Source organism: Balearica regulorum, chromosome 12, assembly GCF_011004875.1.
Source record: "Balearica regulorum gibbericeps isolate bBalReg1 chromosome 12, bBalReg1.pri, whole genome shotgun sequence".
NCBI classification, from domain to species: domain Eukaryota; kingdom Metazoa; phylum Chordata; class Aves; order Gruiformes; family Gruidae; genus Balearica; species Balearica regulorum.
Window position 1 is genome coordinate 14,239,041 of NC_046195.1, and position 25,719 is coordinate 14,264,759.

Sequence of the window (25,719 nt, forward strand, 5' to 3'; positions counted from 1 at the left end):
GTAAGCGCAAAACCTTGCACAGCTCCCAGAGCACTTACATGCAGTCGGTGTTTGGCACAGGAACGTAATTCCCATAGACGTGACTGCGGATGGCAAGGCACATCGCCTCATTGCGATCCGAAGGCAAGATCGTTCCTGACCTCGTGAGGAGGCCCAGGTTGTGATAAAATGTATTGCGTTGCTCCGTCCCATCTTCGAGGAAGAAACAGTGTCCCAGAGTGTCATAGCCAATGGTATCTTTTACCTGGAAAATAATATAGAGGCCATAGATCGCAATGCTAACACCAGTAGGAACTATAACTGATGTGTTTTTCTTATCAGTAAATTGCCGAAATGCTCACGGAGTGGTTTTGCCACCCGTCTGCACGGTGAGCAAGCAGTGCCTCTGTAGGCATCTGTCCCGGAGCTAGCTCAGACTACGTGCAGTTTGCGTAACTGTGGACTGATCTTCTTATAGAGCAAAACTGCTATTAAAATTACTCTGAGGAAGATCACATGAGTAATTAAAGGAAAATTGCAAAATATTGCATTTCAAACTGCCCTCAGCTCTAGGAGAGAATATTCGATTCAGTGCCATGGAGTAAATAGCTGTATAAAGATAAGTGTGTCTTGCATGATGAACCAACAAGTTAGCCTGCTTAATCCAGAAAATTTCATGACTGCAACACTTCCCAAATAAAATAAGAAATTCTTTTAAACGCACCATGTGAAGTAATTTATATTAACAACGTTTCTGTTATATTAACAAGGTTTCTGTTCTTTCTCCTCCGCTCTCAGAAGGTGCATGGCCATGTCATTCCTGTAATGATCAGCCTGGGCAGAAATGGTATTTTACTCTTTCAGCCCATTTAAGATTAACTGACATGCACAGCGATATTGCATTAAACCCTAATTTGACCAAGAGGACTTAGCACAAGCCTCCTTTGATGTAGACTTATGAAGACAAATTCAGAAATCCTTCTTTTAAATGTAAATACTAAATCAGGCTAGTTAAAATGCCAGCTATTTGTTACTAAGTCTTACTGAAACCTAACTTCTTACTCAAATGATCCCTGTCAGCGTATTTATTCACTCTTCAGGCATACAAAAGTCCTGTTGACGTCAGAGTTATGTCCATGTAAGACTGCAAGATTAACTAATATTAACCTACTTGGTTATTTCTGTATACAGAGGGATACTTGAATAAATCCATTTCGGATTCATATCCTGTGGTTTCCCCTTAATGGGCTGGAACCATACGTAAGATCTGGAGTCACAAACAGTATGGTCCCCATAGGTATATCTCTACTGGATTTCATCGTTTTCCTGGCAGTCACCCCTCAAACTTGTCATCTGCAGCTCTTGTTTCTGCCCTAATGAGATGTTCAAGAGAAAGTTAAAAATAAGGCACAACACAACCAGGTACCAACTCCTAACTGATGATACAGTTTTGGAATTCCACCAAGACCCTACACGCAGGTGCAATAGCTCGACGTCAGCTACAAGGAGGATAGCAGAGAACCTACATGCAACGACGCTGAACGTGTTCCTACCAGCTGAGCCTTGGAAATACAGATAGGAAATGGATTTAGATAAAAATGCAAGTGCCCTTGCAAGCCTGCTAAGAACAGTAAGCCTGGCTACTTCTACTCTTTCAAATGATAGGCAGAAGCTGCACTTAGGAGGCCATGGAAGACTATTTTTGGAAAGAAACTGTAACAGCAAACCACCCGCTGTTTTATACAGCATTTCAATTGTAGAGTTTCATTCTTCTGAATTTAGCTGAAGTTTGGCTAATCTGTCCTTCAGACAGCCACGTTAAAAACCAGCCTTGTATCCGAAACCAGATTTTAGCTTTAATAGGATTCATCACAGCTTCAGAAACTCATGGCAGCCCTGAAAACTTACATACACAAAGCTCTATTGATCACTCTCCTAACCAGAAATAACATAACTTAAAGATCACTCACATTTGCACCGAAAGATAAGGGCCCATGGCATTAGATCAAAACCCCAATAACAGATCAATTCTGGCATATCACAGATAGAAACCAAAAGCTTGGAAACGAGAGCCTACCTGGGCACCATGACAGTAGTGTATTACTGTATGCGTCAGCATGAAACACCGTCCACAACGCAGGCTACAGCCCCACTGGTGTGTCCAACACCAGATGATTAAGATGCCTCTAAACACTGAATTATATATAGTTCAGCAACACAAGATAAGTGACCTTTATGCACTGCAACATTAGACATGAAAGACTACAGTAGTCTGTGCACGCCTGACGTGTGCCAGGGCAGCGAGAGGCATGTCGCAGCCCGCTTCCCCGCCACGGTGAGTAACCCAAGCTGTGGGCACCGCTGCCGCCGACTTGCAAAGCAGCGCAAGCCTGGCACACGGGAGCAGCAGATGGGAGAGCAGCCTTGCAGACAGCACTGCATGACCCGTACACAGCAAAGCACAAACCACAGCACTCCGGCAACATACTTCTACAATTACATCCTCTAAACCCTCAAAACAGGAGAGGGGAAAACCACCTATCTGGTTTATTCTTCCTCAAGGGCTGAAGTTTCATAATCTGATGCTGAAATGGGTACCCATCTATGTCATTTAACTGCCTTGCTCCGATATACATGCTCTTCTCTGGAACTGCAAATTATTTTAATTTATTTTAAAGCAAGGCTTTTTATTACATTTTAATTACTCTTAATGACTGTATTGAAACTACATGATTCTTCCACAGAATCACATATTTAACCTTTGCTATAAAATCTATTCACTGATTCATGGACTCCAAGCCCTCAGCAGTCAGATGCAGAGGGGGCTGGGTCTCACCCTTGGATTCTTGATTTCACAACTATAGCATCCCACGCATCCAGATAAATCCTTGACAACCTCACTTCTATAAAGAGCAAAAGCATACACTATTCTTCTCAGGACCAATATTAACATAAGGCTTCATTTTTTGTCCCAGACAGGTTCCTTCAATTCCAGAGGTTTAATGACAACAGGAAGAGAAAGGGAGTTAAACTATATCCACGGCAAGTCTCCTGCCATCTAAGGGCTCTGTACACAAAAGCAGACTCTACGGTCAGAGCAAATCAGGTGTGTGAGAAGGCAATCAATAATTTTCAGTGATCTGGACAATATAAATCCAGTTTAGGGTACACAAAAAGTGCTCCTGGTTGTACAAGTCCAGCATCACATTTTCATGAATACATCTGTTCGGGGGGGGGGGGGCCCTTTCACGTAAGGGTCCCACCAGAGCATAAATAGGTTGTTTCTCACTCAGCTTTATATCCAGGGCTGAGAAAAAGTTGTCAGGAAAACCATGGGAAGTCACGGATAGTTCAGGGAGTGTGTCTGCCTGAGCACACATCGGGTGAATGAGGAAATGCCCACGGACACCAAAACACCGTTCAGGGTTCCTGCAGAGCACACGGCAAGTGGACGTGTCGGGACTGGAGCAGGATTTTGTCTTTTCCAGCTGGGACACGTGTGGCTTTTTTGTGGGTGTTTTCGAGTTCCTCTCCACAATGTCCTTGGGAGGATCTAGGTCAAAGCCAAGTTCCTGAGGGCTTTTCTGGCACTGAAGCGGCCGTTTGGGTCTGTCCCTCTCACATTTCATTCCCTTTGTCATGTGAATATTTCTGGATATATTTCACATTGCCCTGACTTGAACAACCCCTATCGTTTTATCTCCTTTGCAAATTAAAGGTCTATTGCTTTCATTTTAAATGAAAGTTACTATTATCACAAACTGTCCAGAATAACCATGACAAAGATTTCACTATATCTGATTACATCATTAATAATATTAACTAGATAGTACTCAGAACCTGAAATTCCTTTCAAAGAGCTGCACTACCAGAGCAACAGTCCTAACGTGAACACCAGCCAAATGAAGTTGACAAGTTGGGACATTTCTTGGAGAAAAGATGCCCTGTTTCAATATTCTGATTTCTCTTTGCATCACAAATGGCTCTCACTGTTTAGCAGTGCCTAAGCAAAGAAATGAAGTTGGTACTAATAAAATATGTCTCCTACCAGAAGGCCATGAGTTCCATGTATGGCAACACACCTAGAGAAGCAGTGGTGGATAGCCAGGTTGTCAAGGTACGTTGGGCGTTCGTATCCTCCTCTCTCATCCACATCCTCAGCCAAGTGAAAATGCACAGGGTAACTGCCCAGGATTTGCTGCCCCATGTTTTTTAATTCCACTCCTGACATGTGAACAGAGCTAAAATTCCTCAGGATCTGTTGAGACAAATGTAGATCCAAGTAAGGCATTACAATATAAACATGTGCAAAAAGAAAAACACTTCTTTTTTTTTCCTCTCATTAGGCAATATGTTTGCAGAGTAAAACAGGGCCTGATCCCAGGAGGAGGTGTCAGCTCCCTGCTCTGACTCGCAGCAGCACAGAACCTGCAGAGCAGCGTGCCAGCGGCTGCGCACCTACGGGCACGGGGCTGCCAAGGCAGAGCTGCTAAACGCCTTGCGCAGTATTAGCGATAGCCGTGTGTGACACGGCTACGGGCAAGGTGCTCCTGCCAGCTACAGAAAGGGGTAGCATTTACCACCAGGCTCTATTGCCTGGCAACTTTATCTCTGTCAAGGGATTTTAGGCCCGACCTACACAGCTCCCCAACTTCCACCAGCTGGTAGAGGAGTAATTTTACACAAAGTCCCTGCAACTGCAAGACGTTGCTCTTCCACCAGGAACACGTGGGACAACCAAAAGGAAGCAAAGCAGAACAGGGTGAGACCCAGCACTTCCCTGAGCCACAAAGGGAGCAGGTTTGCTCCACAGGAAGCACAATTTCTTCAGTGACATCTCATGAACCACGTAACTTCACAGTGACCCTACTGACAGTGATGCTGCTAAAGAAGCCCCTCTAGCCCGGAGAAGGGTAAGTTTTTGCATACGCGGTAAAGAAAATGGCACAGATGCATTGCAAGTCTGGTTTTGCGGAACAGGCCAACAAACTTTTCTTCATAGACAAGTATACTTTTTCCCCCCAGACACAATGGTAGTTTCATAGATTATATTGCTTGTTTACAAACCAGGAAAGGAACTATCTGAAACCACCGACAGGCATACGCATTAAAAATTACTCACTTTAATATGTCCTCCGAATGTGTCAAAGGAGAAAAACTGACACTGATTTTGTCCATAACAGGAGTCTTCCATTTCTCCTTGAATAAGTATATTTCTAGTCAGAAGACCAACCTCTGCCCTCATATCGACACCATCTATGATTTCTCCAATGTGAAGATAAAGTGGGCTGCCTGTGAAAATCAGACACCTTTTTATTCAGGGTGAGCACAGGGTCTTCGTTATCGCGTTGTTCTAAGCAAGCGCACACCTTTCATTTAAGCAATCGCCAAGTCTGGGGACATGCCCAGTTGCTAGTATCTGACTCCCTGGCTTCTACAAAGGACTACTGCCTCTGGTCAAACTTTCAAGTCCCGATACAATATTGGGGCTTTACAGCTCTCACATGTGCCCATGTGTTTATGTGACAAAAACTAGCTAAAAAGACAAGTAAATCTAGAACGTAAAAGACAAGACAATGTAAATATTTACCACAAATGAGTAGCTTGATACAAATATTTCATACCATCAATTTTCACTTGATTACTTTTACATTCAGGGCAAGCAAGAAGATTAAACTCTTCAGCCTGATGCATAGAATAATCTGTACTGGCAATGACGATCCTGTCACCAGGTAACCAACTTGTAACCTCATCCACCAAATGAAGAATTATTCCTTTGGACACTTCCACTTTAAATCCATTATGAGGCACCCCTGAAAAATGAAGCAATCAATTATTTTTACAGTTGCGCATGACAGAATCATGCAATTAGGCAAAGACCATAGCAGCTTAATTTTTCTCTGGATAACTCTGTGTGTGATGGAAACGCTCTAGCCATTAAATATGTCAGTGTCATCTCTTTGTAGGCAGCTAAAACGTTACGTTGTGAGAGTACTGCTGTTAGTCTGGTCACCATCCACGCGAGCAAAAGACTGTGGTATTATTATCATTGCACTATTCAGATTCCCAGCAGCCAGAAAAAAGCAGAGCGAAGCAACAGAAGACAAGCAATTGGCAGGGAAGAACGAACCTTTTATCCATCCACTGAAAGCGGTAACAGTAAAACGGGTGCCATCGTAGGTGAGGAAATCTCTTTGGGCTACAGCTAACCCCGTTGTTCCATTCCCGTGATACTCCCGCTTATCTTCTGCTGTGGAGAGCTGATCCCCTCCGAGGATCCCTACCAGTGCCCAGGGCTGCCTGAAGGAGACCGGGAAGGAGCAAAGCAAGTGACATCCCGAACCCTCCATCCCCCAAAGAGCTGGTCAGGAGGGGAGGGTGCAGCACGCCATGCCTCCCCTCCCTCCCTCCCTCCGTCCCCCTGCGCGGGGTGCCCGCCGGGTCCCGCCGAGCCCCGGTCGCGCCCCCTCCGTCGGGGCGAGCCCCAGGCGGGCGCGGCAGCGCGGCGGCCCCGGCGCGGAGCTGTCCATGGTGGCGCCGCGGGCCCGTTCCCCCCCCCCCACCCCGCACCCCGCACCCGCCTCCCCGCCCCGCGCCCGCCTCACCTGTAGCCCAGGCGGGCGATGTACCTGCTGCCCAGGCGGTCCCGCAGCAGCAGCCGCGTCTCCAGCGTGAGGCTGCGGGCGGCCGAGTCGCCCACGGCGGCCGCCACCACCCTGCCGGGGGCCTGGAGGGCCAGGAAGGCGCGCAGCCGCCGGCACTCGCCGGGCAGCAGGTGGGTGTCGAAGCGCCCCGCCGCCAGCACCCGCGCCGTGCCGGCGTCCAGGATGCGGAGGTTGAGCCCGCGGCTGCCCCATCGCCTCTCGGAGGAGTAGGGGCCGTGGCGGAGCCCGCCGGGGTGCAGGGTTTTGTCCAGGAGGGTCCAGGAGCGGGGCCGCCGGCCGTGCAGCTCCAGGACGCCGCCGCGACCCACGCCCACGAACTTCTGCCCGAAGCCCTCCACGGCCGCCCCCTCGGCGGCTCGGCCGTACAGCGAGATGGTGGCCCGCGAGCCGTAGGGGCAGCGCTCCGAGCCGATGTGCAGCTCCCCGCCGTCCTGGATGAGGATGTAGCGGGCCCGCAGGGTGATAGGCGGCCCGTGGGGGCGGTCGGCGAACACCAGCCTCCCTGGCGGGCGAGCGGAGAGGAGCGGCGTTGGGGGCGCGCACCGCCGGGGGCTGGAAGCACTGGGAGGGGGTGCGGGGGGTGCCACCCGCCGGCAGGCACAAGCCGGGCCGCCCCCGGCGGCCCCCCGCTTACCTCCGTCGCGGATGACGAGGGAGTGGAAGGCGGCGGAGCTCTCGAGGCGCAGGGCCGCCCCCCGGCCCACCACGGCGGCGCGGCGGGTGTCGGAGCCGGGTCGCCACGGGGCGAGGTGCGGGGCGGCCTCCGGGCAGGGCTCTGCAAGAGACGGGAGGAGGCGGCAGCGGCGGCGGAGCGCGGAAGGGCGCGGAAGGGCGCGGAGGGGCGCGGTACCGACCTGATGCGCTGCCGCCGCTCGCTGCTCCCCGACGCGTCCCGCGGCGGCACCGGCCGGGACCGGCTCCGAGTCCGGGTCCGGCGCGAAGGGCAGGAGGAGCTGCGGCTCCCCGGGGTTCCCCGCGGTCGGCGCGTCCCGGGCGCCGCCGCAGCCGCTACCTGCTGCCCGCAGCGGCGGAGCCGCGGGGCAGCCCCCGCCCGCAACACGTGTGCTGCGCCGGGTCCTTCGCCGCGGCTTTGCACGGAGCCGGCGCAAAGGCACATTTTGCTTTGGATGGAGTTTTGGGTTTGGTTGGGTTTTTTGGGTTTTTTTTTTTTTTTCCTCCACTTAAGCTAGCAAGACCGAAACCAGAAATCCCCTCCCTTCCCCGGCTCCACACAATCCCGGACACAGCGAGGCCACCACAACAGCAGTACGAACACAGAGCCGGCGAGGAGAAAACCCCAGCGGCAGATCGACGAGAAGCACCGGCGCGTTTCAAACTTCGGCTGCAAAGACCGCTTACCTATCCCCGGCAGCGCCGAGCCGCAAACTTTGGACGCCGCCTCTCGGGAGCTCCCGACCCGGGCTGCTGGGCACCTCGGCGGCAGAGGCAGGGGCAGGCAGGGGCAGGCAGGCGCAGGCAGCTCCCGCTCCTCCGCTCCGGCTGCCTCCCCTCCGCCTCCCTATTTATATCCATCTTCCAACCGCTGGCGGTGCCCGCACTGTTTACAGCAGCGGAGCTGCTGGCTCCTCCCAGCCGGGGACGATCCCTCCAGGCTGGACGTATATCTGCCACCGGCGCCCAGATGCTCGGGGCCGGGGGGAGCCCCGCTGCCCGCACGCAAAGGTCGTCCCCGGCTCCGAGCCGCTGGGGGCTGCGGGGTCCCCGCCGGACTCCCCGGGGTCACAGGGAGCGGAGCGAGTCTCTGCCCGGGGAGACCCCCGGGGGGGCTCTGCGCAGACCCGCGGAGCACCTGGCAGGGCTCAAAAGCCCCATGCAAAGTGTGTGGCTTGGGGGGGCCAGCTGCCTCCCCAAGAAGGACAGGGGGCTGAGGCGTGCCTTCCCCAGACCCCGATGTGGTCACCGGGGCTCGGCGTGCCTTGGCCCTTCTTGGGCCCCTCCGGCACCTTCCCGCGCGGTGTCTTGCACCGTGCTGTCCTGTGTCTGGCAGATCTACCGAGAACGCTGTAACCTGGCAGCTGCAAAAGTTCCCCTGACAGTGAGTGAGCAGAGAGGCATCTGCCACTTCACGTCCCATCACCTAACAAAATGAACCTGTAGTCAGAACCTGTGGTGAAAGAGAGGAAAAGCCTTAGAAGGTGCTCTCTGACAAACGCCTCAAAGAAATGCACGTGCTTCTACCCCCCATGGCCTGGGACCGCATTCCGCACTTTTGCAGGTTCCTGCCTGGACTCCAGTCTCAGTGGACATGGCACTGCCTACATAAGGACCATCACACACTGGTTTGTTTTCCATGAACCATAATATCACACGTTTTTATAGGCTCTAAAATATAGCATAACTGAGCTTCCTGGGCACACATAAAGACAGGTAACTGGTTACTGCAGCCATTGCCTTCTCCTTCCCTGAGCCTACCCATAACCTCTCATCTCCACTGCAGAGCACAACATCCAGAGAGGACAAGCCAGAAGTGGGCAGGCAACAGTGCCAACCACCGCTCCTGCCCAGGGCAAAAGCCGAAGAGGTGCAAAGCCACAGGTGCTGCTGATCTCAGAGACATTTGTGTGCCATCATCTGGTCAAACTGTTCCAATCTGTCACCTCTGAAATTTATTCTGGTGCAGGATTTCTTCTGACGGAGGGCACAAAGAGGCTATAGTCATGTTAATAAGGAGCAAGTGCTGTCAGACAAAATACAGGAACAGACTGGAAGCAGGGAGGTGGGTGAGGGGCACGGCCATGCCCCAGCTCCAGACAACAGCTCTAGACCAGGAGCAGCACTCACTTGTGCTAAACAAAACCCATCCACTCTCTAATGCCCTGTCCTGGGACCCAGAGTACTGCTGAATCTGAAGACAAACATCCAGACTAGAGAAACAAATCCCGATAACCTTTCCTCATTTCATTACTCCATAAATACAAGGAAACGTTAGAGCTGCCGCCTTTGCTACCGGCTGTTCATCTATCATCTAGTGCTGGCACTTCTATTCCTGTCTCAAGTAGCTTTTGTCATTTTCCTTCCAAAAAAGCAGCATTAGTCAGCGTTGTGCCTCCTTCTTATCTGAATATGACATACATGAATGCAGGTCATGGGAAAACAAGGCTGTTATCAGAGGTATAGGAGGTTGGGCTCAAATTTTTTCGAGAAAGATTTATCTGCCAGTGGAAGTTTCAGGCAAGACAAGACTAATAGGAATATTTTGTCTTAAAACACACTAAATTCTTTGAATTCAGTGGTTCTAGAAGTGCAAAATTTGAGGGCACCTGCCAGGGTCCTAGAAATCTCATACCTCTTTATTTAAAATATTTACTCTCTTCAAAAGATTTCACAGACTTGCAATCTAAATAAAAGGCACCAATGATTAACATAGTAATAGTGGAAATAAATGTAACACAGGCTTTGGTTAGCACTAAACTTTGTGCAGGCCAGGGATTTCAGTGCCATTTCCTCCTGTATTAAGTTTTCACCGGTCTGAGAAGGAAAATTTCAGAGCAAAGGAGACTGGACATACCATTCTGTTTTTCTAAAGATTCCCATCTGATTTTAAGGAAAACACAGAAGTGCCTATTGCTATCTGTAGTTTGGTGTTTGGGACCTAAACTCTTTTCCTTTTGCTCTTCCAAATTTCATTTTTGTTTCGCAGCAGCACTGGTTTGATGCTTACACTGCAGTGCTTCGTTACAGGACGTATCCTCAGAGCAGGAACATTCCCAAACATCCTCACACCTGCAAGTGGGAAATCATGACTAACGCTCACTGCCTCAAACATATGGCTGGTGTAACTCTTCCTGGTAAAAAAACCCAAAGCAAACCAAAACCACACCAACGAATCCTCCTTCAAGTGTTATTGTTGGTTATAAACTAAAGTTTACCTTTCTAACAAACACAAACGGGTCATTTTCTGCAACAGGCTTCCAGGTATGAGGCAACCTCGACCTTCTCAGGTCACAAGGACTGTAATGCTTTGCCTGACCGTAACATTCAATAACAAATATCGATGACCAGTGAGGTTTCGTTTTAAGGCAATGACAGAAAATTATGATTTTAAAGGTCTTTTCCAACCAAAATGATTCTACAATTATATGAAAACAAAACGACTCTAAATAAGTCAGTGGGGAATTAATTGACTCGCAGAGCACAAACACCTCTTCCCAGAGATGCAGATCTCACACATGAATGCAGAGAGGATGGTTCCTCCTCTGTAAATTATTTTCCCGGGCACGCTCCCCGGCTGGACGGGTTTCCTGTTTCCTTCTTACTACTTAGAGAAAGGAAGGAGAAGCCGAGTCAGCATCCCCTGAGCAACACCCCATTCCCACGGAGCGGGGAACCGGAGCCATCAGGGGATAATTGGGCTGCACGGGAAGCCCACAGCAGGGCCAGGGCCAGGGCCAGGGCCAGGGCCAGCTCAGGCCAGGCCGCCCCAAACCTCCGTGTCTGGCTCCCCACCACGCCTGCGGGCACCGCTCCGCCGCCTCCCGCAGGGGACAGCGGCCAGCGACCGGCGGGGCGCGCCCTGTCCCCGCCCGTGTCCGTGTCCGTGTCCCCGCCCGTGTCCGTGTCCGTGTCCCCGCCCGTGTCCGTGTCCCTGCGGCGCCGCGGGCGGCCGGGCGGCGTCGCCCTTGCACAGCCGCTGCCCGCCCCGCGCTGCCCGGTCTGGGCAAACCTGCCTGCGCATCCTGGGAGCAAGGGACGTGGGCTATTAGCTCCTGCATTATACTAATTAACAAATAAGATTATTTTTATAATTATTATTATTGTTCCTCCTCCCAGCCGCAGATCCTGTAATTCTCCACTCTTTTTTTTTTCCTTTTTTTTAATTCATTTTACCTTTTCAATATAGCATAGCTGTATTTCCCCATGCAACCCCCAGCTCGGAGCAGGGCAGTGGAGCACATCAGCTCCACTGATGCAGGAGCTGGAAGTGCTGGCACGGCCGGGCCCCTGAGGAGCGGTGAGCAGTGCACCGCTAATGCTCGCATTAGAGCTGCACTCAGGGGCCGTCATGGGCCTGGCAGCCCCGCCGAGCCAGGCGCTGCGTTACCACAACGTGGCTTTTAGTGCCTGTATCGACTCCCACAGACTGTCTCCTTATAATGGCCCATCTGCGACGACTGCCATCCACGTGCCGTACCGGCCGTCACCTAGCGTCTCCTCCTCTGCAGACAGCGGCTGCGTCCTACCCGCCTCATCACAGACCTGCTGTTCGGGGCTAAGTTCTCTGAGCCCTGGCTCTAGCTCAGCCTGAATGCCGAGTGATGGCCACCGGCACGACACAGGACCACCATGTACGGAATTGCACCCAGTCATGTCCACCCTCGCCAGCATCCCTCACCCAGGTGGCACAGAGCCTGATCCCACAACTCCGCTCAGCCAGTGCCAGAAAGCATTTGAGATAACAAAACCATGTCTCCTCCTTAGATACCTACCACTTTGTTCCACTTTGGGTTTTAACGGTGTTTTCCTTGGTTTAAGCATTTGCTTCTTGAACAGAGAGAAGGCCTTGGATTGCTGAGCTTCAGACAACACTCCCATATTCCTGAGGAGCCGAAGCACCCTGCGTAGCAAGAATGGCTTCACCTTGTGCTGGGCCACCTTGAGAGGACTGATATGAATTTTGGGCAGGTTGACTTCTCGATCACAGTTATAAAACCGAAAGAGATTCCAGGCCAAGCTAGATCCAAAGGTATCCATTAAAATATATCTGGAAAGTTTAAGGAGCATGTCACAGGACAACTGCTTTTCTTGGGGTTTCTGGCCCAGGTTCTGAATTAGCAAACTTCTCCTTCCCTGGTGACTCAGGAGAGAGCTGCTCCTGAACAGGCTGGAGGGTTTGTATGAGCTCACGGTCCCGGGAAGGGTTTTCTTACTGTGCAACAGTCCTTCATAATCCATATCCCACAAAGAACTGTTGGGATTCAGGCTATGTTCTGAAACAATCGTAAATAGAGTAAAACTTATTAAACATAAACAGCAAAGAATCCCAGTGGGTTTGTTTCTTTAAAATATCTATCTCCACAGTTATCAATGTTCTGCTCTAGCCCTGCACTGCAGATCCCTACACTACTTTCTGACAAATTTACTGAATGTTTCAACGGGTCAAATCAATAGATTTGCAATACATAGGGGTTCAGGTACTATAATGTAATGATGATTAGTTGTAACTTTTTATTTAAACTAATATTTTCTGTAATGCTCAGGAAAACTCTTTGTTGTATGTACGTACACTCCAGAGTGCACAGATTCCTAAAAAAACCCCTGCCAGTCACCAGACTGTACTGTTCCATATACATTTTCTGAAAAAAATTAAGAAAAAGAATTATTGCTATTAAAGACTGTGAAAGCCTTTTTCATACATGACTAAGAAAGGAAACTTTTACACTCCCACTGGGCTCTTTGCATTTTGGGTCCAGCCTCAGAGCCCAGCACAGCCTCTCAGTTTCCAATAGATAGTAGGTTGGGTTTAAATGAAAGGCTCAGTTTTGCTTCCTAGGCAATCTCTCTGGTCTTTGCCTACTGATCAAAGCCATCAGCCTGGCGTACCAGGGTTAAGCTGCAGCTGCTCAAAGGCCACAGTAGCTTCATCCTGCAGACAAGAAGGGAGAATCTGGGCTCTCTGGATCTTAAATTTGCTTCTGAGGCAGTGTCCCTAGCCAGCTCTCCTTCACCCAGGCTGAGCCTGAAGGTTCAATTTACACCCTGGGAATTGATCAATAAAACAATTAAATGCAACATAAGTAGGCTGGGACATCATGCTAAGTGGGGCTGCAAACACGCAAGAAAGCTCTAGTAATTAAAAGGGACAAGGAATCCAAAACTTAATTGTATCTTGCAGAAAGTGTTTGAAATAGTTAATGTTTTAACATAGCGGCAAACTGCTAAAGGCTGGAGGTCACGTCCTGGGAGCCCTGGAATGTGCCTGCAGCCTTCCCTTTCATTTCGTAGCAGAGAACAAGATTTTTAAGAATGTTCTTCTATTTCCTAGAGGTAGATCCCAGTCCAGCATGTTTAAGAAGCTTCAGGGCTTGGTTGTTGGGGTTTTTTCATTTGATTTCAAGATTAAGGTTATCAGCTTCAATTAGTCATGACTTATGGTCCAGGGGATTGCTTGAATATTGTAATCATATTACTTAAGTATTCTACTATTATGTTGGAATTTTACATATCAAAATGCACATTTATGGCTGTAATACACATCACTGAAATATAGCCTGTATTGCTTGGAAACTGCAAAATATGACTGCTAGGACTAGACGGCAGTGGATAACTCAGGAATATGTCATAATGAAAGCAGCATTTTGCATCTTTACTGCATCTTTCATTCAGAGCGATCAATAGCCATTGCAAGAACCCTGTTCATAAGGCCCCTGAGAGATCAGTGAGATCCACTAGTTTACTGGTGGGCTGATGGGAGCAAACCACTCATGTGAGATCCCTGGGAGGAACAAGGAGAGAGGAAGGAGAACCCAGCTCCAGGACCCCAGTAATATGGGGTCCATAGTACCCCCTCCTCCCGCACAGATATGTTGGGGGGCAGATGATCCGTGCAGAGGACTACACGCACCACTGCCATCCAACTGGCGCCGGTCTGAGCCGAAGGGAAAGGGCTTTGGGGCAGACCCAAAGCATCCTTAAGTGCACCTAATGGCACCGCTGCAGTGGTGACTTGAAATGTAAGCAATGTTAAATCGTTAAGTAGGTCTGTAAGCTTTCTAGAATAAACTGCTGCGTAAAACATTATTTAGAATAAACAAAACTTTGGATCAATGGCCTGTCTTCAAAGGGAGGCCTTAAACTAAAAAGGCCTGAGGAACTAAAGGAGAACATTGTGTGCAGTAACCTCCAAAGCCACAGTCAAATCATGCCATCTATCTGTGTGGAAGTCAAACTGGAAACCAGAGGCGTGTTCTCCTTCCGATAAAGTAAGGGTTAGCCCTAGCAGCCACACTCCTCCTCCCCCGGGACAGCTACGGCCTGGGCAGCCCTCGCCGCCAGCCCTCGCCCCCAGCCTCGCCGGAGCGGGTCAGCCCGTGCTGCGGTACAAATAGCAGCGGCCGAGGCTGCTGAGACGGCCCCGGCCCCGGGCACACACCGAGGGGCTCGGCCCCGGGGTGGCTGCAGCACCGCCTTCCCTTCCCTTCCCCTCCCCTCCTCTTCTTCCTCCTCCTCCTCCTCCTCGCCAGCACTGCCCACCCCACCGCCGGGCACTCGCGGGGAGACCGTCACCGTGTTGCTACTGACTGTTGACGCTCGTCGCCAGCGCCCCGGGCCGGGCGCCCACTAAGAGCAGCAGCAGCAGCGGGAGCAGCGGCGGCAGCAGCCGGGCGGCGGCGGGGCCCCGGCGGGCAGCGCTCCTCGGGGGTCCCGGGGCGCCCCGCGGCCGACCCGGCCCGGGGGGGGCACCTGCAACACAGACACAGAGGTTGGCCCCGCAGAGCACCCCCCTCGCCCGGCTCCCCCCCGCCCGCATCCCCCTTACCTGGCTGCGCCCGGCGGAGCGGCATCGCTGGCGGCGATCCCTCGGCTGCCGGCCCGGCCGTGCCCGGGAGCCCCGGCGGAGCGCAGCCCGGCCCCGCCGCAAGCCCGGCTCCCCCTCGGCGCGGGGCCCAGGCGGCTGGGAGGCTGCCCGGGCTGCGGCAGGAGGGATTTCCCCCCCCACACCTGGACACAAGGGCCGGTTATGTCGAGAGCTGCCGCCGGCCGGCACTTACCAGCGCTGCCCCGTGGCACGGCGGGGAGCAGAGACGTTCTGGGCTCTGCCGAGTGGAAAAAACTTCGGCCACGTCCCACGCAGAGAAGAGCGAGCACACCTCCGTGGGCGGCAGCCCCCAGGTAACGCTACAAGCACAGGGGACAGAGCGGCCCAGACCAGAACTTGCCCGCTGGCTGCTCACAGCCTACCAACACCGCCGGGTCGTACGGAGAACCAGAACGGAGCATGCTTACCTTTACAGGAACCAGAAGACAATTTACAGTTAACATGCTGAAGGTGTGGGGGTCGTCTTGGGTTTGTTGTTTTGTTGGGTTTTTTAAATACACTTTCTGCAAAATTAGTTTGATAACCGCAGGAACGCAGCTACAAAACCAGACGTTGCCAGAGGCAAAGTGTCAAAGGAGCAGTGCTCGCTCTCCTGGCCCAAGGACCAGCTTGTCCTTCTTACTGTTGTAATAAAGTTAGGAGACCCAAATATTGCACAGTTGAAATACAAACTCCCACTTTGAAATACATCCCAATTTGATCCAAGAATTACCGCTGGATTTTGAAAGCAATAAATAAATACTGAGCAGGTAGTTTCTTAAGTTGAACCTCTTTGCCAATAGCAGAATGGCCACCATCAAGTGCCACCCACCCCTTAACCAGTGCAGGGAGTACAAAACAACTGCATTTGCAAGACAGGAAATTTCAGAGCTAAAATGGCTGGTGAGTTCCACAAGGAAGGATACAGAGAAGTAAGTTAAATGGACTTAAATGCGATCATTAATCTACATTCATGAGAATAGAGCTAGGGAAGAAAACATTTTCCAAATGAGAACAATCAAGGCTTGCTGCTGAACGAATAACCGGCAGAAGAGAGTGCATTGGTTCTCTACTTTTATGTCTAGCATCATTTAGAAAAAGCAAATACAGTGCAGAGTCTATAAAAGGTGTGTACAATACTAAGCGTAAATACAGGTTTGGGCATTTGGAAAGCGAAAGGGTCAGTGTCCAGCACAGCTGCCACAAGCTACAGGAATGACATGGAAGAACGAGGAAGAAAAATGCAGCAGAGGCAACACAGGGTAACAGGTCCCATGTGAATACAAGTTAAATTGGAACGGTTACATAAATTTAAAAAAGATGCATATCAAACTCCTTAAAAAATGCTACCTTTAAAGTTGTAACAAATATTTTCCTCTTTTTTTTTTTTCAAAGTACAAACATTAGACAACTACTGACAGAAAAACACATGTGCCACATCCTACCTTCCTGAAAGAAAAAAGCTGTACTTCACATATGGCTGCACTATATGAACAAAGATGGTAACTCACACAGGAGAAATGGATAGAGCATCCACATCAAGAAAAAATGTTAGCGATCATTTACACCCTTGGAAGACCCGTTGCATAATTTATCCAGGCACAGCCAGCCATTTTTACAGTGACACCTCGGTAGCTCTAAAATATGCATAACAAGTCCTTGTAAAGGCCCACATTATACATTTAAATGAGAGAATGTTAGCAGTTTGCTGGAATGGACTATTTTTTTAGCCGAATCCAAAGTTTCTCTTTCATAATCTCACATCATCCCCTCCTCCCATCATTTAAAAATTCCATTCTAACTTTTTTCTTTAAACAAATGCAGACCTGAAATCCACTGTCTTACATGTTGTTTCATGAGTTGGCCACAGGGTTTGTTTTTTTTTCCAACTAATAATTCTAGCCATAGTGTTTTGAAATGCCTGAAATAGTGAAGCTTTGATACAAGCTTACAATATAAAGCTCTCTGCTACCTCACTACTACTATTTATTTTGTGTAAAGGATATGTCAGAAAATGATAAAAATTTCAGAATTCATTTAAGAACTACTGGATGGAAATAGGGCTACAAGGAAAATTATTTAAGGGACTGAACAAGTAAACAAATTATTAAATTAAAAGAGAGGGAAGATGATCCATACCTGTGGATCACTGATAGGTCATTAACATTTTAATTAACAGCAAAACATTTGTGTTAGTTAAATGTAGGTGAACTTTGCAAAGCCAAACAGACAGCACAGAAGCCAGAACAGCAAGGCTCCTCTGAGAATTAGGCAGGAACTTGGAGAAATAAAAGATGGTACAAGTGCAAATTTGTGATCAGCCAGAATACTGTGAACTCACGCTGCGTGTGCAGAGACCGTGGGACATACACGACAATGGTGAACTCAGATTTGGGGTTCTCATTCTCAGAGGAATGCTGACAAAAAGCAAATGCAAAGACAAGTCACAAAATCACTGCAGGAGTTCTAAAAGGAATAATTTTAAAAAAATCATTTTATAGGGAAGAGGTTACAAATACCCGTTTGTTACATAAAAGGGTAGCTACAAAAGGGGTCATGAGGAGAAACAGCGTAGGCTGAAGTTTTCAGAGCAACACAAAGTTCAATGTAGGTATCAAAAACATTGCCTAATTAAGTAAAAATTCCCCAAGTCACCACAGGGACAGGCTTACGCTTTCAGGCGTAATCTTGAATACCTGTACCACAGACATCAGCTTTGTTTCCACAGGGCTATAGTCTCAGGAACAACACATGTAGAAATGGAAGAAAATCCCCTGCAGATTTATCAAGGTGCAAAATAAATGAGACATATCTAAATATTTATTTAAAATACAGGAGGAAAGCAGCAAGCTTGGAGAGGGTGATCAGGCAAAACCTGGCAATTTGGGCTGGAACAGTCACCAAGAGCAGAGCTGGGGGCCCTGCTGCTTGGGATGTGTAAAACTCAAGCCTGGACAACACAGATGCACAGATCCGAATTGTTAGGATCCAGATGCCACGGAGCAGGACAGGTGTCCTCATTTCCCCCCCGCTGTAAGGGAAAATACCAGTTTTTCCTCCTTTTACAGTAATAGGGCCAAGTCAATAATCAAAGACAACAGACATACTTGCAGTGCTGAGAATTAACTGCAGGCCTGTTCGAAGAACTCATGACAACTACATTCCAACATTTCTTCTAGGCAATGAATCATGATTTTTCATTACTTGAAACCAGCTGAACACCATTTAAAAGTAATCTCTTTTACATTTGATTTACATACCAAGCTTCATGGAAACGTGGCTTTGTACTTTAGGAGAGTTTTCCTTGAAAGGAAGGAATGAAATAATGAAATTCAAGTTACGCTATCAAGTAATCTGTACTTTAGACTTCCCTTGTGTATAAAAATTATTCACCAAATAAGATTCCAAAATTCAGCGAGCTCTAATCCATGCATCCTTTATTCCATTACAATCACTGTGTTGCATTCTAGCAACAGAACACAAACTGCAATCAATCGCGATCAATTTATACAACAATCTGAGGCTTACAGTACATTTAAGGCCTTTAAATTTGGAAAAATTAGACCTATGCTAGTAGTGTAACAATTTAAGTGTCTTGCATTTCTGATGCATAATCTGTGCGATTCCAGTGTCAAAGAATCAAATTACTTCTAAACTAAAAAGATCAGCTCAATGAAAATTTAGTTACATAAATTCATCAAAACATAAATGTGTAAATTTTTTTTTGTCCTGGAAACTTTATAAAACTTTAATAGCAAAATAATATAGGGATAAAAACATATTTTAACAAAATGTATTCAATCATATACAAACCAGAATTTTGCAGTTTATTGTAACTAGACTTAAATTAAAACTACCAATTAAGAATCTATGCACAATGTAAATTCAAATATGTACAGTACTTTTAAAAAGTCTACAGGAATGCTTTACAGAAGGAAATATCTGTTATGGCTATTATTCAGACCATCTGAATATTAAAATGAGTTTTCTAGTAGTAAATTTACACATTTATTTTTAAACAAAAGCAATTTTGTCCCTAGTTCCTTTAAGAATATTCCAGTTATGTTTATACAGGTAATGGAGAGGTTGTTACAGAGTTTAGCCCCATATAGTAGTTTGTTTATTTTCAGGAAAAAGTATATTTAAATAATTTACTCGGGAAGATCAGTAAGTTAACAAAAGAACACTAGAAGGGAGGAGGGGGAACTTCATCACAATAACTTTCCAGTTACAATACCACAGCTAGAAACTTTACAGAGAAAGTACTCCCTTAGATTGAACCCATGACTGATTGTTCAGAACAAGCTGTAGCTCATAACAGTGGTGTTCTCCACACTGGGAACACCAGGAAAAAAAGTCTTTGTAGGACACAATTATAAACGATCTGAAGTGAGACAGAGAAAACTGATCTTCGATTAATACAGCACTAGGTAAAAAGTGTCCCCGTAAGCAGCTAGTATTCCCACTTCCTTCAGGGCAACGAAGCTAAAAATTGTTGGTATTACAGTAGTTGACCATATTTGTGTGCATTAGTAGAATAATTTCCAGATATAAAAGACAAATTTCATCAGATGTTTGATTAGAACACCCTAAAGACAGGGTATTTCTTCATAGTATAAAGCTATTACAGCTATCCAGTTAAAGCATGTGCAAAACCAGGTAATTTCTTCCGTTCACAGTAACTGAGGTAAAATCAGGTAGGCTTCTTCAGGAGTTGGGAAGTTCATGAGATATGAACTGTTTTAGTCTCTCCAAGTACTGTGCATAAAGCTCTATGTCATTATGCCCAGCCCCTTCCACCCAGAGGGGCTCTACTGCTCGTGGACATCGCTCATACATGGCCAGGCCGTGGGAGAAATCGATTACCTCATCTTCGGTACCATGGATCACCAACACAGGAGAGGTTACTTTAGATATCTTGTCAATGCTGGGGGATGGAAAAGAAAAACATAGCTCAGGTTGGGGCTTTAAGTCTCATACCATTAAAGAAAGCAAGCTTAACTACCAACACATGATCCAGTTACCACTGTGTATTTTTTAAATGGCTGCAAAATGTTGGAATTGTGCCCAAGTGATACAGAACAAGGCTCACTCCCAAAATGCATGTGTAAACAGGAGCCTGCACCGCCAGCACCATCATCCCACCACTTCTAACAACAAGAAGCTCAGACGGGCAGCATGCAAATAACGTTTGGCACAAAACCCCCCAAAAGATTGAGTATATCTATCACAAAAACCACTGAGAGGCAAAAAAGATTCCATAGGACATGCTGCCAGCGTGGACTCTTCACATTACACATTATCACCTTCCAATTTAACAGATTAGAAATTAATTAACTACATTCCGATCACAAGACTCAAAAAAAGGCTCAGCTCATGAGGTTTGAGCCAGTCTTTAAACCCCCAAATTAAAGCAGATTCAGCTAAAGAAAAACGATCTGTTCTTTGCAGTGATTGCCTACGTTCAAACGGCAAGAAAGAAAACTGGGAGAAAAGCATTACACAAGGATATTTAACTGCAAACCAGAAGGAACATACAGGATTTGATGTCGTGCAACTAGCTGCTTCTGCAAAGTGGCCTTAAAGTAATTTTTTTCCCTTTTGTTCCAGCTATGCTTACCAAGCCGATGTAGCTACTGACCACTTCCCACAGGAAAATGGGTTCAGAGGAAAGGGAAGAGCAACAAAGGCACCTTCACACCTACAAGTTCTGGCCAGAAAAATCCCAGTTCTGAATCATACAGGTAGCACATGAACTTGAAAGTAGTAAACAGCAGCTTTCTCTGACTGCCTTCATGCAGGCACCACCTTCTGTTTCCAGCCAGCCAACTCACATTGGTAGTTACCAGTAATTCCAAATGAGTACATAGGCACAGAGTGGTAACGAACTCTCAGCTTCCTACCAGCTCCACTTACATCAACAAATGGAGGAATTGGCTCAGGACATTATGCAGAGCATGGGATGAAGTGGGTGCAAAAATGAGTATCAGTAACATTAGATTTGACAGGACAAGTCTATCAGCGTAAAGAAATAAAAAGGTGTTTGGATTTTTCTGCTTCTGAAGAACGAGCAAGCATGCAATTTTGGTAAGACCAGAGATTTTACAAAGTGATCAAGACTGCTTAAAATGATTAAAAAATACTGATGCCAATATACACTGACTTAAAATGGGTTTAAAGAAGCTTTATGAAAATATAAAGTTAATTAAAAATTAAGATGTAGACTGAAGCACTAAACCTCATGCATATAAATCTCAGTGTTTAGTATTCTAGAGAACCATCATTGGTATTCCAGTAAACAGCTGAGTATAAACACATTTCTGTCTCTGTCTCAATACTTCTCAAAAAAACAAGGCTTCATGTCACTTAAAGACGAAAAGTGCTATTTAAAAATTAAAATGCAGCCTATTTCACTTTTCCTGTCTGGAACTTGAGTTGTGTGCAACTATGCTGAATACGGAAAAACATCCCAGGAACATAAGAGAGACATTAGAATAATGCAGAATAATTTTCTCCATGATTTCCATCCCTAAATTAATATCATAGGCAAATGTAAATACTTTATAATTCACATACTATATAAACTGAAGTCTTTAACCCATGAAGGGTCTGTCCCTGAGTTCCACGATGCAACAGACATGTCAGCTACACACAGCTACAAAGACGTTTACGGATAATTTTAGTGGCTCAATACAAAAGTTCTCATTTATCGTAGGAAAACCCTTTCACTCCAGTATTCAAATAATGAAACTATTTTTTCACATATATTCACAGGCCATTAAGCTAGGTAATATTTGTATTTTGCAGAAAATTGGAAAGCATCCCATTGCCAACTCAGCGACTCCTAAGGCCGTATTTAAACTGCACATGAGATTTACTTAGTATTCTTAGCCATACCGCTCTGCAGCTAGAAAAAGCTACAGAGACCAAACTCTCATGGAGTCCCAACATAAAAATGCACGAAATAGCAATTCACTGTAGGTGCACACAGAACTATTTGTTTCCCGCCGTGAAGACAGACAGTTGAGCTGGACACATTCATAAAAGTACGCTGCTGTTTATTTTCACTGCTTACAGTACAAGTGAAGTCAGACTGACAGCAGCTCAGTAGGGTAAGAACAAAATACTCAAGTGCTACAGTACATCTGTTGTCATTATTCCTCCTCCTACTTTTCCTTTTTTAAACTGTTATTTGATTTTGTTGATAGCAGCTAATTGCTGTTACTTTTGTAATCAGAGCTATTTTTAAGGCTTTGTTTTTTCCCCCCTCTAGCAGAAGCATTTGTAAATATTAGATTTAAGGTTTGAGCATGATGAATGAGTTGGAATACAAGTGTTTCAAATTCTGACTGCACCTTCAACAATTTAATTAATAAGTTATTTGGAAGAATTCTAAACATGGGGACTGGACACAGATATTATAAGAGCAACTATTGCTCGATCACTTGGTCACTGTAACTTCTAGCTGTTTTGGCATACAGATTTAGATCAACAGCCTCCCCCACCTTCTAATTTTATTCTGTTGTAACCAAAATAAACCAAACATAAACGCTATGAATATCCCCTACTACACTTACTGCAAACATGACCTTCTGAAGCAAAGCCAAATTTGCACAAAACTTCAGTGGGTCTCTGCTTTGTCTTCTCCCTTCCACAACCACTTAGTTTTTTATCTGTGCCTGTCCCCACCCCTCACAGGTCTATATACACTACTATAAAGAGAATGGCTTCCCCTCTCATATTCTCCCATTATTTAAACTGGGTCAAATAAGAAGTTCTAGGAATCTTTTAAAACATCTGCTATTCCCAAGTATTTGGATACTCTAATTTAGGTCTGTTGCAATTGCTTTTTAAATGAAACACGAGGCTATAAAGCCAACTGTTTTATCTTGAAACCAGTTGTACATAGCTTTCTGTATGTAAAATATGCTAGAACTTCTTAAAACAAGGTCAAAATCTTCCCAAAGAGGGACGGTAACTTACTGTATTTTGGTCACAGACATTAGCATCTTACATGATCTCCATCGGGGAGGAACAAATACAAGTCTCAGTATGTTAAGTGATTTTATATGGACAGTATTCCAAAGCTGCGTAAGTGTTTTTACTTACAAGAACCAAAAGGCAAAGAAATACTAAATGCATTCCCTTGAGATTTTACATGAAATGCAGAACCACACTGAAAAGTGAGCCACACCAGTCTAACGCTCCAGCTTCTGACCCTCTCTTGTTTTCTCCTTTCAAAAGCAGCAATTATCTAGATTTTTTTCTCTGCTGATCTGGTAAAACTACAGCAGTATTTGAACAAGCAGCTTGAAAACAGCACATCCATTTCATGATGTCATATTACCTTCTAAATCAAAGCTGACTGAGATGTTAAGAGTGTATGATTACTAATTTGTTAGCCACTAGCATGAAGGACTTAATAGCATATTATCAGTTGTTAAGCTACTACTCCAAACTTGACAGCATAAAAATTCTGATACTAACAACTCGTAACATAAAAGACAGGAGAAAAATTAGTCATAAACACTAAGACTTTATTTGTTCATTGAGCTGACTATAATGTCAGTTTGAGACCGACATCAGCCTGTTTCTTACATGGTGAATCTCTGCTTAGATTTAAGTGTGCATATCTGAAGTTTAAAATGCAGGTGACAGTTCAATGAAGTTCCCTGGAAACTCACACAACTAGTCCCTTTTAAACACCTGAAAAGCATGTTAAGCATAGAATAACCTTCTTTGCAGCGTTTATACGTACCTTGGAAAAGCATCAAAGCAATAGGTTTTCCTCGTGTCAGGAAAAGCTACCCGTAATCCAGACATCAAGGGAGAATGAAGGATTACTGCTGCGCACTCGTACCGAGATGCCAGGTCTACTGTAGGGACAGTACCAATACTCTGACCATACAGAATAATGTTCTCAGGACTAACACCATACCTGTAGAGAAGAGAAACATCTCTTTAAAAAACCAAACCCTCAACACCTTTTGCATCACAAAAGCAAAACCCAAACAGAAGGAGAGGGGGATAAAAACCAAAGCATCCCTCCTACCCATGGTAGCTCTTTACAATCTGTTCCTAGGAGACATGGATTTACAAGTCTAAACTTTAAAACAGCCTGGTAAAGTAAATAATCAAAATACTACACTTCCTCAAAGAAGGAGTTTCAGTTTGTTAATCTTCACCATCTTCATGAACACCTCTTCTCTTTCACTCCATAGCAGAGCAAATTATAAATTAGCCATTCCTCCCCATCCAGAGTCACTCTCAGGAATTTCAATTAGATATTCTGGAGGATAACAACCTTTCCATCATTAAACAAGATAGTTACTCCTCTGTCCACCTTTCTTTCTGTGCAGCTGGGACAAAAGACCAAACTGCCTTGTTAGTGCAGCTAAAGACACCAAAGAGGAGAAGAATTTGAGAGGATGGTTCTGTTTATTTTGTCCATTTCTGATCAGTGTAAGTTGCTCCTTCTTTCTTTTCCAGTTTAAATACATCAAGCTTATTTTGTAACTATAAAGATACATCATTCCATAAAATTCAGGATTCACAGAGAGTCTTGGATGGCTCAAGATGGACAGTCTACAAAACTGTCCTAGCTTGTGTGCTGTTTCACAGCTGCAAAAGAGTCGAGGATGATACTAATTCAGTTTTTACTTAAAGTATGCAAAATATAAAAGGAATTTGGAAGGGGCATAGAAGGAGGCAACAGTAGTCAGGAAGAATTGAAGAGTACAATAGTATTTGGTCACTACAATTTATTAGGAAAGCTGCATATCAAAGCTGTTAATTATAAAATATATACCCAGAAGACTTCTCTGTATAACTCCACTTTCTATTGCAAGCTGTGTAAAGAATACTCAAGTGCAGAAGAGAACACATTTCTAGTAGAAAATTGTTTGTGCAGAACATGTCCTTTTGCCAGTCTACACTGTCTACAGCCCTGCTGTCACTGCTATTACAACAAAAAATAAAAACCTACAGTTTAGGCTATACCCAAACTATACTTGGAAGGTTTCAACTTCCCTGCCAAGCTGACAGCGAGGTGTATGACAGGCCTGGATAGTACTTGTGCAAAAAAGAGAAAATTACGGTAGAAGAATACTACATTAATAATTAAAATTACAATAGAAGAATAATCAGTACTAATCATCCAACTACAGGCTGTCAAGATTGCCTGGTTTTATGATGAAGTAAAACTAGACTGGATTTTAGCCTCTGCAAAACTGGAATTTTCTTAATATTTCTACACTGCTGAGCATAAGGATGCTTTTGGCATCTACTGTAATATGAATAAGCAACTGTATAAAAATATCTCCCTGGAGTAAAATTTTATCCTCTTGGTAACCAAGCAGCAGCTCACGTTGGTGGTCTATCACCACAGCCATGGCCTGATGTTTTTAAAGAGATGCTGTGAAGCTCTTTTAGGAGAATTTTTTTATCCCTTACTGTTAGAAATAGTCTAACACACAGTAAATAGAGCCTAGTTCATTTTGGTATGCATGTTAACAGGATCTCTTTTCCTCATGGACTTTC

The 25,719-nt window shown here is 46.1% G+C and overlaps 3 protein-coding genes across 5 annotated transcripts in view; all 3 read right to left on the minus strand.

Moving 5' to 3' along the window:
* Positions 1–12,014, minus strand: part of CEMIP (cell migration inducing hyaluronidase 1) — a 116,694-nt gene extending 104,680 nt beyond the window's left edge. The window contains exon 1 of one of the 2 annotated variants that reach the window (XM_075764390.1): positions 8,004–12,014. The gene's annotated coding sequence lies outside the window, so the exon portion shown is untranslated. The remainder of the gene's footprint in view (positions 1–8,003) is intronic. The other variant, XM_075764387.1, reaches the window with a different exon arrangement.
* The window catches only part of LOC104640986 (cell surface hyaluronidase CEMIP2), a 56,480-nt gene extending 41,203 nt beyond the window's left edge, over positions 1–15,277 (minus strand). Inside the window, exons 1-10 of one of the 2 annotated variants that reach the window (XM_075764386.1) lie at positions 15,142–15,277; positions 14,904–15,065; positions 12,092–12,592; positions 7,279–7,419; positions 6,585–7,146; positions 6,110–6,279; positions 5,604–5,792; positions 5,102–5,271; positions 4,028–4,237; positions 39–244 (exon numbers count right to left, since the gene is read on the minus strand). In XM_075764386.1, the coding sequence (XP_075620501.1) occupies positions 39–244; positions 4,028–4,237; positions 5,102–5,271; positions 5,604–5,792; positions 6,110–6,279; positions 6,585–7,146; positions 7,279–7,419; positions 12,092–12,592; positions 14,904–15,065; positions 15,142–15,166 (2,336 nt within the window). In that variant the 5' untranslated portion in view covers positions 15,167–15,277. The remainder of the gene's footprint in view (positions 1–38; positions 245–4,027; positions 4,238–5,101; positions 5,272–5,603; positions 5,793–6,109; positions 6,280–6,584; positions 7,147–7,278; positions 7,420–12,091; positions 12,593–14,903; positions 15,066–15,141) is intronic. The other variant, XM_075764385.1, reaches the window with a different exon arrangement.
* Positions 15,278–18,590: 3,313 nt separating this feature from the next.
* ABHD17C (abhydrolase domain containing 17C, depalmitoylase) overlaps positions 18,591–25,719 on the minus strand; it is a 29,605-nt gene continuing 22,476 nt past the window's right edge. Inside the window, exons 2-3 of the mRNA XM_010309946.2 lie at positions 23,939–24,118; positions 18,591–20,107 (exon numbers count right to left, since the gene is read on the minus strand). Of these exons, the coding sequence (XP_010308248.1) occupies positions 19,888–20,107; positions 23,939–24,118 (400 nt within the window). The 3' untranslated portion in view covers positions 18,591–19,887. The remainder of the gene's footprint in view (positions 20,108–23,938; positions 24,119–25,719) is intronic.